Consider the following 16,110-nt stretch of genomic DNA (forward strand, 5'->3'; position numbering starts at 1 on the left):
TCAGAGTTTGAATCTAAAAAAAAAAATTGAACAAAACAACACCACAAGGAATTGAGAAGCTCAGGTAATTATTTCCTCACCACTTGTTTCGCATCTTCATGTCACTCAACCCTAAGAAATAGTTTAGCCTTTGAAGCTGTCGTAATAGAAGTCAGTCTGTGCTTAAAAACATCCTACATTTCATGATAACAAAAAAAACACACAAATATATATAATTCAAATACACACATATATATACTGCCCTCTGAGTTCCTGCTACCTCACATATGATATTATGATCCAAACCATCGGTCAAAATATATTTCTATATATAGAAGCATATAACTGCATAATTCTCGTACGTTAAACTCAACCATGCAAAAAAAAAAAAAAATTACTATTTTTGCCAACGTCTATTGGGTGATAGTTTTTTTTGTCAGCTTTAGAAACCATTAAAATAATATTGTTGGATAAAAGTACTGTAGTTTTCTTAACCTCTCTCACAAGGGAAATTCAAACCCTTGAAATCCTTCCTCTCCTCCCTCCTTGGAACAAGTCCCGTCATTCTTCTCGGGACGAATACGGACAGATCGAAATACAGGGAAAAAAGGGGAATGTAAATTCATGTAATTCTTTCTTCTCCTGATTGAATTTCTTCTGTTCGAGCCAGAAGGATAGTAAAAATGGAGAAAAAAGGGACCATATTGATGCAAAGGTACGAGCTCGGAAGGCTGCTAGGTCAAGGTACATTCGCCAAGGTCTACCATGGACGAAACCTAAAAACCGGCCAGAGTGTTGCTATAAAGATCTTTGACAAAGAGAAGATCATGAAGGTTGGTCTGATAGATCAGATCAAACGAGAAATCTCCGTTATGAGGCTTGTGAGGCACCCTAATGTTGTTGAGCTCTACGAGGTCATGGCCAGCAAGACCAAGATTTTTTTCGTCATGGAGTATGTGAAAGGCGGAGAGCTTTTCAACAAGGTTGCCAAAGGGAAGCTCCACCAAGATGTGGCACGAAAGTACTTCCAACAGTTGATCGCTGCAGTTGATTTCTGCCATAGCCGAGGGGTCTACCACCGCGATCTCAAGCCGGAGAATCTTCTCCTCGACGAACATGGAGACCTCAAAGTGTCGGATTTTGGGTTGAGTGCGTTGTTCGAGTCAAGAAGGCAAGATGGCCTCCTCCACACAACGTGTGGAACTCCGGCCTACATTGCACCCGAAGTCATCAACAAGAAAGGATATGATGGAGAGAAGGCTGATATCTGGTCATGTGGAGTGATTCTCTATGTTCTGTTGGCGGGTTATCTTCCTTTCAGAGATTCAAACCTTGTGGAAATGTACAAGAAGATCAGCAAAGGCGAATTCAAGTGCCCACAATGGTTCATTCCTGAGGTAAGAAAGCTTCTTTCGAAAATCCTCGATCCGAATCCATGCACAAGAATAACCGTGGCAAAGCTCATGGAAAATCCATGGTTCAAGGAAGGATTCAAACAGATAGAAACCCCTCAGCCCTGTCAAGATGAGGATGACGTGCCACGCCTTCTCGACGTTCAAGAGGCCTTTCAATCAGAATGCGAAGGAAGTTCTGAGAGTAGAGGAGAGGCATCGACAAGCTCCATGAAACCAACTTGTGTGAATGCCTTTGATATCATATCTCTCTCGCCCGGGTTCAATCTCTCAGGCCTGTTCGAGAAGGATATGGATCAGAGGGAGGAGGCACGATTCACCACCACAGAATCTGCATCAACAATCGTGTCGAAATTGGAAGAGATTGCGATGATGGAGAATTTCAAGGTTAAAAAGAAAGATGGAACAGTGAAGTTGCAAGGCAGCAAAGTAGGGAGAAAAGGGCAGCTCGCGGTGAACGCAGAAATATTTGAGGTTACACCTTCATTACACATGGTGGAGGTGAAGAAAGCGGCGGGGGACACGATGGAATATAGGAAGTTCTGCAAGCAGGACTTGAAGCCTAACCTTAAAGATATTGTCTGGACATGGCAAGGTTGTGGACAGCAGCAACAACAGCAGCAACATTAATAACCAGCATTAGAATACTCTGGGCTAGGTGTTGTAGGAGTTGTTTTTCCTATACAAAAATAATGCATTTTGACATATATACATATATATATATATATATATATATATATATATATACCAGCCTTACTTGTACCTTGTTGGCTTTGAAGTTAAGTTGCCAAACCCTGGTGAGAGAGAACAATGCATGCAAATAGCCACATGAGGTTTTTGCTTCTCATCCATGCTATCTATTTTCTTTTCCTATTTTATGTTTCATAACTTTTGTAAACGTTCATTGCACAGTTTTGAAAAATGTAAGGTCATTGTTGTCTTAAAGGTTCTCTTTTCATTTACTATGTTTATTAAGCTAAACAATAATTTGTGACATTTAAGGTGGGTGTCCAATCGAACACCAAAACATTTGGCCATTGTTGTCTAAGTGTCCGTGTCGGACACCGACATTTTATGGACACTCCTGGACATGTGTCCAGGCACTTTATGATCAGATACTCAATCAACACATCCCATATTCTCCATCATATATAAAACAAACACATGGCAATCCCATAACCAACCTTATGACCATACATCAAAGAATTCACAATTCCCATGTTTGAATATGTAATAAACAAAACATAACTATAATGACAAGATAAGAGTGTAATAATATCATACATGATATAGCTTTTTTCTTTTTTCTATATTCAAAAAGTTCCATCTTCTAACTTATGTAACTTTAGATAAAAATTATAAATTAAAAAAGCTTTCTAACTTATGTAACTTTAGCATAGAATTTGATGTATCAATGTGTCCACATCGTATCCATGTCCCATATCTGTGTCCATTCTTCTTAGTCTACAAATTACTACTAATTTGGTAAGATAGACATCTTTGCCCTGCATGAATTGTATCAAAGATTCACAATAGTTTGTATGAAAGATGATCCTTTTCGGTACAAGTGCTTTTAAGTGCACATGTTACACAATTATTTCGAAAATATAACATTCATGCAACACATTTACTTCAATAATGCAAAACCCACGTCACACATTCACTTCTAGATGCAAGACTGCAATATAATGATGCTACATTCTTGAAATAAAAGTGTTGCATAAGTGCAGTGAAATCTGGTACCCCCAAAAAAAAAAAAAAAATCAAGAGAGGATCACATAAACACTACGAAAAAAAATATATGTTTTCCAATCCAAAGATCAACCCTAGAAAGAAAATGGGATAAGGACTAGCACAGTATGACATTACACATGTTGTGTGGATGTGGTCCATTGAAATATGTAACATAATTTGTCTAGCTTTGTCCTTGTAGAAAATTATGCTTTGACCACTGCAAGTTGTCCACCTAAAAAGACAAAACGTGGGACTAGTAATAATACTCATACTAAATTCCAACGCATGGACTCACATGTCTCAACTCACGTTGTCGCATTAGCACTTTTGACTTTTCATGAGTAAATTGAAAGCGAAAGTAGCACATATCTAGATTCATTTGTGTCCTGTCCTGAATGAAATTTTCTAAAATTAACACACAAAATCTTTGTTCCCATCCAAGATGATTTTACTCGCTGTACACCTTTTTCTGCAAACATCACCACATCAACTTCAAAAATTTACCACTTCAAAAATTTAATTTCACCACCATAAGAGTCAAATTTAACTAATTTTTACTAACCAATAAAGGTAATGAAAGTCACTATATTTGCATGCATGTATACGGGTGTAATATAAAATTTGACCTATGACATTGCTGACATGCATAAACCAATTTTCTTGTTTCTTGAATATTCGACAATTAATAAAAAAAATAATAATAAATAAATAAATAGCTATTCATATTACAGCAAGTCTATTTGTAAACTCGTGTGCTTTCATTATAGCACTTTCTTCACCAAATGGTTGGATAATTGTGAGATAAGGTCGGTTTTCACCAACAATGATGAGTAAGCATGAGATCTGGAGAAGCGACATCTACGATGAGAGTATGAACACACAATGCAGATAACATAATGAATAAGAGATTTCATAAATGTTATATGTAGCTATTAAAATTACATACATATATATACAAAGAAGCAATTCTATCTGATAATGTTGTCCTAACAATGTGACGTAAATACGTGGAGCATATTATCTGTGTAATGAGATCATGACACAACTATTATTGACCAAAAAAAGGTGCAACTGCTATTAGTTTTGCCCACGTCTCCCTAGTCCTTCCCTTATCCCCTTTGAGGTGTCTCTGATGACCAACACCAAATTAGGTCATGAACCAACTTATCACTTTCATTTCTTAGCAGAATAACTACCCCCATGTGCCTGGGCAATTCTCATTTGCCTTTCCGATGAATACAAGGATATCACGACATCCTAATAGAGAGAATCGGGCAAATACATCACAACACAACCAAGTTCATCTCCTTACAAAATCCATCACAAATTTAAAATATTTGTATACCTTCACAACTAATTCTAGTCAGAGATTACATCTTAATTAACACTTCAAGTCATCAACTTGAATTACCCAATGTTGCTCCCACATATGCGTATTGCTTGGCACAAAGTAACTACTCTCAAACTTGAAAGTCTGTTCACCGCTTGCCAGCCTGAGCTTATACTATTGCATCAAGTGATAACCCCTCAATCATCATCGACCACTACTATATTAATTACTCACTATTAGTGGCAGCTCATGTAGGTTTTAGCTATAGTACTTAGATATACTGTAATTACACCAAATACTGCTTTTCAAGAAGTTACCCTAATTTAAGTTGAGTATACACAGTAAACACTGTTGCAGATAATTAAAAATATCATGCTGGTACCCATTTTCGTAAGCAAGCAGCTTGAATATGAAGGAAAGGAAAGGAGAAGTTCTTCAGAATTCAAAAGCAACAAGAACAAATTGCCGAGTATTTTTCTTTTTGTAAATGATTTAGCTTCATATTGTCTATACATTTTGACTCATAATTTAATTTTAATTTAGTGCTTCCATTTATACTCCAGTATACCCAAACTGCCACTCAAATGATCGAGGTAATGCTGAATTACTAAGTCTATAAGTGCCACGTTAAACTAAAATTGTAATTTTTATATATATTCTGATTACACTGCCAGCATGTTTTCCTTTACGATTTTCGTACAAGTAGAAGCAGCAACAACAAATGCAGAAAGTGTACCTTACTAATGGTTGGCCAGTGTACAAACTGGGAAGCTAAAAAGGAAAACAATCTTCCACTTGTATAGTGACGATACAGTGTTTTTATGATGAAATGCAGAACCCAAATGTTTCTAGAACGTAATATTGTAACAGAAACAGAGCATCACTTAACCTAGGTACTTATTAGATACAACTTCTTTTACATGGTAAAAATGCAATCACCCACCAAGAACAGAAAAAAGAGAACTCGTGTATCCTTGTCCATATATTTGTCTAATGTAGCATTCTAAAACAAATTTTAAGCGCATAAAAGAGTTAGTACATCTACAACTCCACCTACTCAATAAAACAAGGAATGCCCAAAATTTATCACAGAGATACCCTGGAGAGAGAGTTCAAAGGGCAATTTGAAGAGCCACAAATTTAATCTGACAGAAGGTTCTGCATTTAGGCTCTATCTTGGTTACAGACTTTTTCACACTCTCCTTCGTCTCTCCACAAGTAGTAAACTGTTTTCTAGAAAATCCTAATTCACCTTCAAAAGCTGTTTCTCTAATTCAACAAAATAATGTGATAGAACCCCATGCTGCAACATCACCAAGAGCCCATCACTTTGCAAACGAAGAATTCCTCACAATTGCAAAACCAATGGGGAATTGGGGAGTACACTTTTTAACGTCAATGACTCTTTCAAAACATCTTAATTTGAATTGAACTACCGATATCCATATTGGTATTTCTTACCACCATTCAACATTCCAAATAACTGAATGTCGGAATTTTAATCGAACTCTAATATTTTTTTACTACAATTGTCATTGAAATATAACTAATAGTTTATAAATCTAGTGAGCACTACTTGAACAGGCACAATGTGCCTCGTAAGGTCTCCATGCAACATCATTGGAACATTCTGATATAGAAACAGCAAAATCGCGTGCTTGAAGTCTCAAACATAGTTTGCAAATATGCAATTGAACAGCAAAAGGATAATGACATTCTCAAGAAGTCTTCACTGTCCTCATCTTTATTAAGTGTTTCTAATTTTTGCAACGACAAGAAAAAACCCACATACCCTACTGTGTGTATTTTACAAGAGACAGATTAGTAGCTCATCTTAAATGGGAAAAAAACAACTTTAATTCCTAATTTATCAATAAAAATCCGAACTTTCATCCAGGTCTCACAACAAAAGGGATCAAAGGGAACAATTATCATAAGAAGCTGTGCAAAGAAGAGAAAAAGAAGAGGCATACCCTTTTCTCTTCTTTCTTCATTCAGTATCTGAAGGCAAAAGTGAAGAAGCAGCAGATTCCTCCAGCATAAGGTCCTGCAACCCAGGCCTCAATTCCTTATTACAGAAATCCTCATACTCTCCTTTATCCCCTCCTTTCTTCTTCACTTCCACCACCACCAATGACGGCGTTAATTCGAATATCTCAGCTGCAATGGTCAAAGGTCCCTTCACTCCCTCTCTTGTCCCCTCAAAATTCACCGTGCAATCCTTCTTTCTCACTGAAAAACTAACCACCTTCGCAATCTCCTCCAATTTTGATATAATCTTCGACACTGGAGCTCCGGACACAAACCTGGCTTCCTCTCCTTCCTCCTCAAACAGCCCGGACAAACCAAATGCAGGCGAAAATGATATAATGTCAAACGCATTCAAGCTCGCCGGTCTAGGCAAATTCCCAATTCTCCTCCTACTTTCCATTTCCGACTCTGATTCCGACAGTGATTGATCCGAAAATGAATCCACACCATCATCATCATCAACATTCGGAACACTGCATAACTTATTATCCTCAATATAGAATTTGATATGCTTAAACCCCTTTTTAAACCATTTATGGTTCATAATCTCCGGGATTGTGATCCGGGTCTCCGGATTGGTGTCGAGAAGACGCGACACGAGGCGAATTATCTCCGGTGAGAACCACCGTGGACACCGAAACTCACCTCTGTATATCTTCTTATACATTACCATGACGTTCTTATCATGAAATGGCAAATGACCCGCCATTAATACAAACAGAACAACCCCACATGACCATAAATCAGCCTTGGCCGCATCATACCCTTTTCTGGCCAAAACCTCCGGCGCAACGTACGCCGGCGTCCCACAAAAGGTGTGAAACAGCCCGTCCTGCCGTATCTGGTCGGCAACGGCGCTGAGCCCAAAATCAGACACCTTGAGATCACCATCTTCATCCAACAATAGATTCTCGGGCTTGAGATCTCTGTGATACACGCCTCGAGCATGGCAAAACCCGACTGCGGAAATCAACTGTTGGAAGTACTTTCTTGCGACTTGCTCAGGCAATCGGCCTTTGGCAACTTTATTGAAGAGCTCGCCGCCTTTTACATACTCCATGACGAAGTAGATTTTGGTCTTTGTAGCCATTACTTCGAACAGTTGGACGATGTTGGGGTGGCGGAGACGTCGGAGGATGGAGATCTCGCGCTTGATGTGGGCGATGAGACCGCCTTTGAGGATCTTCTCTTTGTCGATGACTTTGATGGCGACGATTTCGTTGGTCTTGATGTTTCGGGCTTGGTATACCTTGGCGAATGTTCCTTGGCCGAGCAGCTTTCCGGTCTCATATCGGCCTAAGAGAAGACCCTGGTTCTCTTTCTTGCTTTTCGTGGTAGTATTGGCCATTTGACGAATTGGGTACAAGTTCAATCTAGGTTTTTTTGGCTCTCTTTCTTGGCTTTCATGGAAGTACTGGGCAATTGGTGAATTGGGTTCGAGTTCAATCTAGTTTTTGTTGTGTGGTGAAATATTCGCCATTGGAGAGGTGACGAGATGTGTGGTGTTGACTCTGTTGAGCTGAGATCGTGATGAAGTGAGGAGTTCTTATAGGAGATGGAAAGTTAACGGCGATGGTTCATACGGAAAGTTTTTTTTACGGAGCGACTAGAATATTCCACTGGATTCACCGTCGATGAAGTGGAGAACAAAAGGAGAGGCTGCGATCCAGTGAGGTTTTGATGGGTAGTGTGACAGCAATTGCCAGCTAACAATCATACAATTTGGTACCGAGTACGTGGATGTCAACGTGGACTTATATATATAGGTAAATAAGTAAAACTATTTATTGTGCGTGTATGGGCAGTGGTCTCCTAATGTAGATGAGTTGTGCTTCTCTTGCGAAAGGAGTCCAGATCCTTGGGATGCATTGTACGGTGCTGTAAGTGTGCTCAATGCATTAAATTTAATTAGAAGTCATTAAAATTATTATTTTGTGATATTTTCTCATAAGATTGAATTCTTCTTATATTAGAAAAAAGATCAGGTTTTAAGAAAATATTGGGATTTTGCTTGAGTAAAAAAATCCATGTGGGGAAATTTGGACTAGTTTGGCTTGGGTAGGTTGGGAATATATTGGTTAGGTTGTTGTGAACTGACTTGTTAGGTGGAAGAAAATATTATCATTATAAATTTATTATTTCAATATTAATGTCAACAAAACTTCAAGGTAATAATGATGGATTAATGATAAACTCTTACCTTAAATTCTTAAATTTTGAGATTTTGAATATCTGTAGACCACTTTTAAATAAGTTTTTATTTTTATTTTTTTATGTGATGCATGTGAAATGAGGGAAATTTGATGCATCTAGAATTTTGGATTATGAGTTGCTCTAAATACTATCCGAGAATGATTGAAAAAATAATTGAAAAAATTTGTAAACAAGTACTGAATGATTCAGACTATTCGGTGGGGATATGATTATTTCCTCAATGTGTATAAATTTATGATAATCATATGAGTATGAGCTGGTCAAGCTCTGGATATGTTATGCTGCAATGGAGCGTCAACCCAAAACGTAATATAAAACACATAATCTAATTCATAATTATTTACCAAAAACTGATGGTTCCTTTTTTTTGGCTCCAAGCAAATTATGATTTATGAATGCTTGCTCTGAAATGTGGGAGCCAGTAGCCGTATTGACTATTACAGATTCGAAGTTTATCAACAGCTCTCATTTTGTCTTTTAAAAAATACTCTGTACTAAAATAAAATATTTTTAAATTTTATTTTATTTTATTTTAGGGTTAATTTTATTGACACCCTCTCAAATTTAGTCAAATATCACCATCAAACATCTTTCAAAATTAACTATCACTCAAATCCCAGTTTCCTTTTTGGTTATTTTGTGACAATTTTATATATATTTAAAATCTATTTTAATCCAAAATATTAAAATTCTAAAATAACCTAATTGTCCTCATTTATTACTCTGCACCCCCAAAACTCTTCATCTCACTCTTTTCTCCAAAAATATATATTTTTTGGTGTACATGATGATATATATATATGAAGAATAATTTTAAAAAATAATTATAAATTTATAATTATAATTATAATTTGGTTGGTTAAAAAATAATTATAAATTTATAATTATAACTTGGTTGGTGTAAAGAATAATTTTAAATTTATATAATGAAAGTCAAAGGTATTCAAGTTATTTTAACCTTCTTTTTTTCTGTTTTTTTTTCCTTAAGTGAAGAGATAGTCAAAAGAGTAGCTATGTCATTTTACATATAAAAAAGTCACACACTTGAAAAGTAACTTTTAGAGTGTAAGTGAAAATTAGATATAACCCAATGTGATATTTGATCAAATTTGAAGAGATATTTTTTCCTTTCTCATATCTACTTACAATTAAACAATTTTCAATCAAGACATTCATATATTGAAGTAATTTTAGGATAGTTTTATTAAATAACTTTCAATTAAAATCTCTAATTTTTGCGATCCAAATCCTTCACGGGTCTCAAAAAGGCTTGATGGTTAAGATTCAATACCACCGTGACAATGATGAACGAGTTAAAAATAATTAGATCAATTACAAGAAAAGAGAAGTGAAGTAGTTACTGTATTGTTAAAAATAATCTCATATTGTCTAAAAAAATAAATTAACAACTTGGATTAAGATATTGTTAATTAGGTCTTTAGCGTACATATTATAATCAGGGTAATTTTGGTCCGTGAATGTAACCCATCTACCAAAATGTCCAGCTCAATTCAGTGTTTCACGTTTTTATTTATTTTTTATTTTTTATTTTTAATAACTCCTACACGCTACAATGCACTCCGAAATAATATCAGCTTTCCAATTTTCACATGAAAAATGATGAAATGGAACCTTGGTGTCACTTGCCACTATTTTCAACTTCAATTTGCACTCAAAAATATTTAAACACTCCATTTTTCACATGGAATGGGAAGTTAGTGTAGTTATTACCAATTTAACTTCAATTTAAGTCCCTGTGGAGGGAAAAAAAATCCCCTCCAATGGAATTACTCCACGTCATCTCAGATGCAAATCTGTCTTCCAAAGGCCCGTCACACTCAAGCCCAAATTAAGTATATTCTCAGCCCAGGGTCTCGACTATCAGCCCTCTAGACCTTTATCCAGGCCGGATCAAAAGGGTATCAATCCATTCTCTAATATCAAGCATACGGCCCATTATTCAAAGCCCAGCCAGTTATGAAGAAATCCTACCAATAGGAGGATTTAATATGGAAGGAAATTTTACACAAGTCAAGTTCTGTGCATAGAAAATTCTTCAATGAAAAGAACTCTAATTGTAAAGAATGTCATACATAGAAAGGATTGGAGAACAAGTAATGCGAGTCCTACCGTAATTCTACTATTTTTTGTGTATAAATAGAGGCCAGGACCTCCAATAAAAGAATCCCAAGATCATCCAAGCAATTCAATTCTTCTATAGACACTGTTCTTGTTTATTCTTATTGTTTATTGAGTGTGTTGTGTTATTTTCTCTCGATCGTAATTGATTAAGCGAAATTTTGCACTTACACTTTGGCACCGTCTGTGGGAAACTGTGCAAATATATTCTCACTCTTGTTTCACAGGTGAATCTTGCAACTACCATCCAGAATGTCGAACGTAGGATCTTCAATGGATCAACAGATGGAGTTGATGCAGAAGATGCGTGAAGAGTTTCTACACCAATTTAACGTACTTCGTCAGGCAACTGAAGCAAGCGTAGCTCAGATCGCCTTGCTTCAACAGCAGAATAACACTCTGCAAACGGCGATGGCTCAGTTGGCACCATCGCCACCATTGGGTGACACAGCAGCACCCCTTAATCAGAATATTCCTCCGATTACCGGGCTTCCACCTAATGAGGCTCCACCTAATGGGGCACGACCCAATGAGGCTCAGCCAAATGAGGTTCAGCAACAACGGAGGGCAAGATTCGAGGCTACGGCTTCAGACAACGTCCTTCGTCGCACGCAGGATGAACAAGTCGAATCCAGCCATAAGCTCACAGTGTGGTCCAATGGAAACCCAGATGGTGCAGGTGTTCAGGATGCCTTTGATGAGAAAAGACTCCTGAAAATTCAAACACCTGCTGAGATGGCTAGAGACCACAAAAATTCCTTGGTCAAAACTCCTTTCACTGACGATATGTATCTGGTTAAGAGGCCCAAGAAATTTACCATGCCTTCTTTCACCTAGTTTGATGGAACGAGGGATCCTTCTCGGCACCTAGATCATTACGCTCAAAAAATGGCTTTGGATGATCGTAATGACCCTTGGATGTGCAGAGTTTTTCCTACTAGCTTGACAGGAGCAGCACTAGAGTGGTTCAGGAATAGACCGCATAAGTCCATCCCGGATTACGTAACTCTGTGCACCATATTCCTAACACAGTATTGCGGAAATAAGAAGCAAAAGAAAAGCATTGCTAGCTTCTTCACCGTAAGGCAAAAGAAGGGGGAAACATTGCAGGATTTCTTATCAAGATTCAACATGGAAGCCTCAGAAATAGCAGATTGTCATCCCGCGACTGCTATAGAGACATTTAAACTTGCGATGATTCAGGGGACGAAGTTCCACACTTCCTTGGTCAAATATTCTCCTCCCGATATGCAGACTCTCAATGCTAGGGCCCAGATCTACATTCGGCTCGAGAAAAATATAGCCCACCGAGCGCAGCATGCCACCCTCGTAACGGTGGAGAACAAGCCTCGAGAAAGAATTCCAACCTCAAAAATTCAGAAAAGCCAACGTTCCTCAACGCCGATCACCCAGGCACCTGAGAAGAGGCAAAGGGTAGAGGAATGATTTACACCTCTCCGAACTACCTTGGCTCGACTCTTCCAAGAGAATAAGATGAAGTTCACAACTCCGCAGCCAATAAAGCAACCCCTGGAGCAAAGGGACAAAAGCAAGCATTGCGCTTATCATCGAGATTATGGGCATTCAACCAATAATTGCAGATCCCTTAGGTGACAGGTGGAGAATATGATCGCCAGAGGTGAGTTGGCAGATTACCTCATGACAAAGGAGTATGCAAAGCCCCGTGAGGTCTATCCCCGCAAGCTGGAAGGTACGCAAGTAAAAGTCATTCATGCAATACATGGCAGGTCTGAAGATGATCAAGAGTCCGAGGGGGTATACAGATCCAGATTGAGGGAAGCCCACAAGCTCAGGAAGATATCATCGGTTAATGCTATCGCTTCGTGTAGCATCAGTATTGGATTCGGAGATGGCGACCTATCCAGAGTTCAACTTCCCCACGAGGATCCATTGGTCATCAGTCTTTTAGTGACCAATTGTATGATCAAGAGGGTTTTGATAGATCCAGGAAGTAGCGCCAACATTATCACAAAGACGGTCTTTAAGCAGCTAGAGATCCCGTCATCATCTATTCGACCTACCTCCAGCCCGTTGATGGGATTTGATGGCACACGAGTAGATCCCCTAGGAGTAATAGACTTGTCCGTAACTACGGCGAAGAGGACTCTGAAGGAGAACTTTGTTTTAACAGAGATTCATCCTTCTTATAATCTCATCATGAGAAGAGGCTGGATACACAGGATGAGAGGAGTTCTGTCCACCCTTCACCAGGTGATGCGGTGCTTATCTCCGGACGGAAAAGAAATGATTAATCTATGGGGCGATCAAGTCGCTGCGAAGGAATGCTATATGTTGACACAGGCTAAAGCAAAGAAGGTGTCTACTCAGCAACAACCAGGTGTGGCTTCCAAAAATATACCCAAATAGCAATTACAGAGCCCTCTGCCCAAGTATCTCAAGGTAGAGGAGGAAGAGGAAATTGCAAAGCCCACCGAGGAGACCCTTGAAGCCGTGGAAGTTATCCTCGGCGACCCTCAGAAGGTTACTTATTTAGGCTCTTCCACCACGTCCGAAGAAAAGGAGGCATTAATTGATGTTATTCGGAGAAATGCAGACGCTTTTGCATTGGATCACTTGGACATGGTAGGGATCGATCCTTTAGTTTCCTGCCATAGTCTGAAGGTGGATCCGGAGTTCAAACAGGTTAAGTAGAAGCATTGAAGGTTTGCCCCCAAATGCAATCGCATTATAGCTGAAGAAGTGAACAAGTTGTTGCAAGCAGGTTTCATTCGAGAAGTGCAATATCCACAGTGGTTGTCAAACGTAGTGGTCGTACAGAAAAAGAATGAAAAGTGGAGGGTTTGTGTAGACTATACCAACCTTAACAAAGCCTGCCCTAAAGATAGCTTCCCTCTGCCCAAGATAGATCAGATGGTTGATGCTACCACCAGCTACGAGAGGCTAACATTCCTTGATGCATACTCGGGATACAATCAAATTCCTATGAACCCTGAAGACGAGGAAAAAACGGCTTTCATTATAGAAAAGGGGACTTATTGTTACAGGGTCATACCCTTCGGTCTAAAGAACGCTGGGGCTACTTATCAACTTCTTGTCAATAAGATCTTTGATAATCTATTGGGAAAGACAGTTGAAGCATATATAGATGACATGGTGGTCAAAAGTGTGAAGAAAGAAGACCATCCGAAGCATCTCTAGGAAGTTTTCAATACCTTGAAGAAGTACAACATGAAGTTGAATCCATCCAAGTGCTCCTTTGCGGTATCATCAGGTCAATTCCTCAGCCACATAGTGAATAAAAGAGGGATAGAGGTAAGTCAGGCTCAGGCTAAGGCTAAGGCCCTCATCCAGAATCAGGAACCAAAAAATCGCAGGGAGGTACAAGTTCTTACCGGTCAGATCACAGCCCTCAGCCGGTTTATATCCCGATTGTCAGATAAGTGCAAACCATCTAAGAATAAAAGATATATGGGGACCTCAGCAGCAGGAGGCCCTCAATCAGTTGAAAGGTCACATGGCCGAACCACCAATTCTATTCGCTCCAAAACCCGAGGAGGTTCTTATTATGTATTTGGCGATTTTCTAGTATAGCGACAAGTGCAGCATTGATTAGAAAAGAAGGAAAGAGGTAATATCCAATCTTCTACACAAGTAAGACAATGACAGATGCGGAGACACGATATAGCAAAGCAGAGAAAATCATTTTAGCCTTGGTCTATGCCAAAAGGAAGCTTCGGCATTATTTTGAATCTCACAGCATTGTGGTACTCACCAATTATCCTATACGGGGTATACTCTCTAAGCCCGATCTATCTGGGAGAATTAACAAATGGGCTATCGAGCTTAGTTCCTTTGACATAACTTATGAGCCGAAGGTATCGCACAAGGGACAAGCCGTAGCAGACTTTCTTCTCGAATATGAAGACACTCCCGAAGAGCTGGAACCCCCTAAACCACAGTGGGAGCTTCGGGTCGATGGTTCCTTAAATCAAACAAGTTCAGGGGCAGGGATTGTTATGTCAACACCCGAAGGTACCAAGTTGCAGCAGTCTATTTGCTTGAAATTCCCTGCTACGAACAATGACGCCGAATATGAGACGTTACTTGCTGGTCTTCGATTGGCCAGTAGCCTTTAGGTACGTTGTTTAAAGGTTTTTAGTGACTCACAGCTTGTTATAAATCAAGTGATAGATCAGTACCATCCCAAAGAGGAAAGAATGAAGTCATATAAAAAAGCTGTGGAGAATGTTACACGGGGGTTCGATCAAATCGAATTCTGTCAGGTACCTCGTGTTGAGAACACTGAAGCAGATCAATTGGCCACAGCAGCGTCATCCTCAAATGAAGATCTGACTCTGATTGTGCCGATTGACGTTTTGGACGAACCCAACATAAACCCTCGGCAAGAAGTAATGGTGATTCCAGTTATTCCTAGAGAATCATGCTGGATTGATCCATTGGAAGCCTACCTCAAGCCTGGAATTCTTCCAAACCAGAAGCCTGAAGCACGGAAGCTCCGACTCACCGCAGCTAAATATTCCATCATTAACAACCAATTGTACCGAAAGTCATTTTCAGGTCCTTACCTGAAATGTTTAAGCCTTACTAAGGCTCTTGTGGTGTTAAAACAAATCTATGATGGAGATTATGGCAACCATTCTGGGGGTAGATCCCTTGCACATAAAGTTCTAACTCAAGGCTACTTCTGGCCGTACTTGGCCCAGAATGCAGAAGAGTATACTCGGAGATGTGACAAATGTCAACGCCACGGTCCAATGAAGAACCTGCCGAAGATTTACATGTAATGGCAAATCCATGGCCATTCGTACAATGGAGGATTGATATGGTGGGCCATTTACCTAAGACCGTGGAGCAAAAGGAGTACGTGCTACTAGCTACAGATTACTTTACTAAAAAGGTAGAGCCGAAGCTTACTCAAGTGTGACCTATGAGCAGGTAAAGAGTTTCCTTTGGAACAATATCATTTGCCGGTTCGGGGTTCCAAAAGTCATCATGATGGACAATGGTAAGAACCTCGACAATAAAAGTATAAGAAAATCCTTCGCTGAGCATGGAATTGTGCAAAAGCTAGCTGCAGTCAGTCATCCACAAGGGAATGGACAGGCTGAAATAACTAACCGAACCATTTTTAGTTGTTTAAAGAAGAAGCTGGAGAAACTCAAAACAAAATGGTACGAGAATCTCCCTCAGGTGCTTTGGGCGTACCGAACCACTCTACGACAGCCCACGGGGGAAAGTCCCTTTGCCATGGCTTATGGATTCGAAGCT

General features: G+C 39.1%; 1 protein-coding gene and 1 pseudogene across 1 annotated transcript; one reads left to right on the forward strand and one right to left on the reverse strand.

Moving 5' to 3' along the window:
- The first annotated feature begins 662 nt into the window (after positions 1-662).
- On the forward strand, positions 663-2,353 carry LOC132310052 (CBL-interacting serine/threonine-protein kinase 20-like; annotated as a pseudogene).
- An 817-nt stretch (positions 2,354-3,170) lies between these two features.
- Positions 3,171-8,126, reverse strand: LOC132310043 (CBL-interacting serine/threonine-protein kinase 12-like). The gene is made up of 2 exons (XM_059808287.1): positions 6,429-8,126; positions 3,171-3,357 (listed from the first exon to the last, which is right to left on the reverse strand). The coding sequence occupies exon 1, from the start codon at positions 7,832-7,834 to the stop codon at positions 6,446-6,448; it is 1,389 nt and encodes a 462-aa protein (XP_059664270.1). The 5' UTR covers positions 7,835-8,126; the 3' UTR covers positions 3,171-3,357; positions 6,429-6,445.
- Positions 8,127-16,110: the final 7,984 nt, after the last annotated feature.

Source organism: Cornus florida, unplaced genomic scaffold, assembly GCF_030987335.1.
Source record: "Cornus florida cultivar Cherokee Brave unplaced genomic scaffold, ASM3098733v1 CherokeeBrave_3.0.0_Hap2_Chr01, whole genome shotgun sequence".
NCBI lineage: Eukaryota > Viridiplantae > Streptophyta > Magnoliopsida > Cornales > Cornaceae > Cornus > Cornus florida.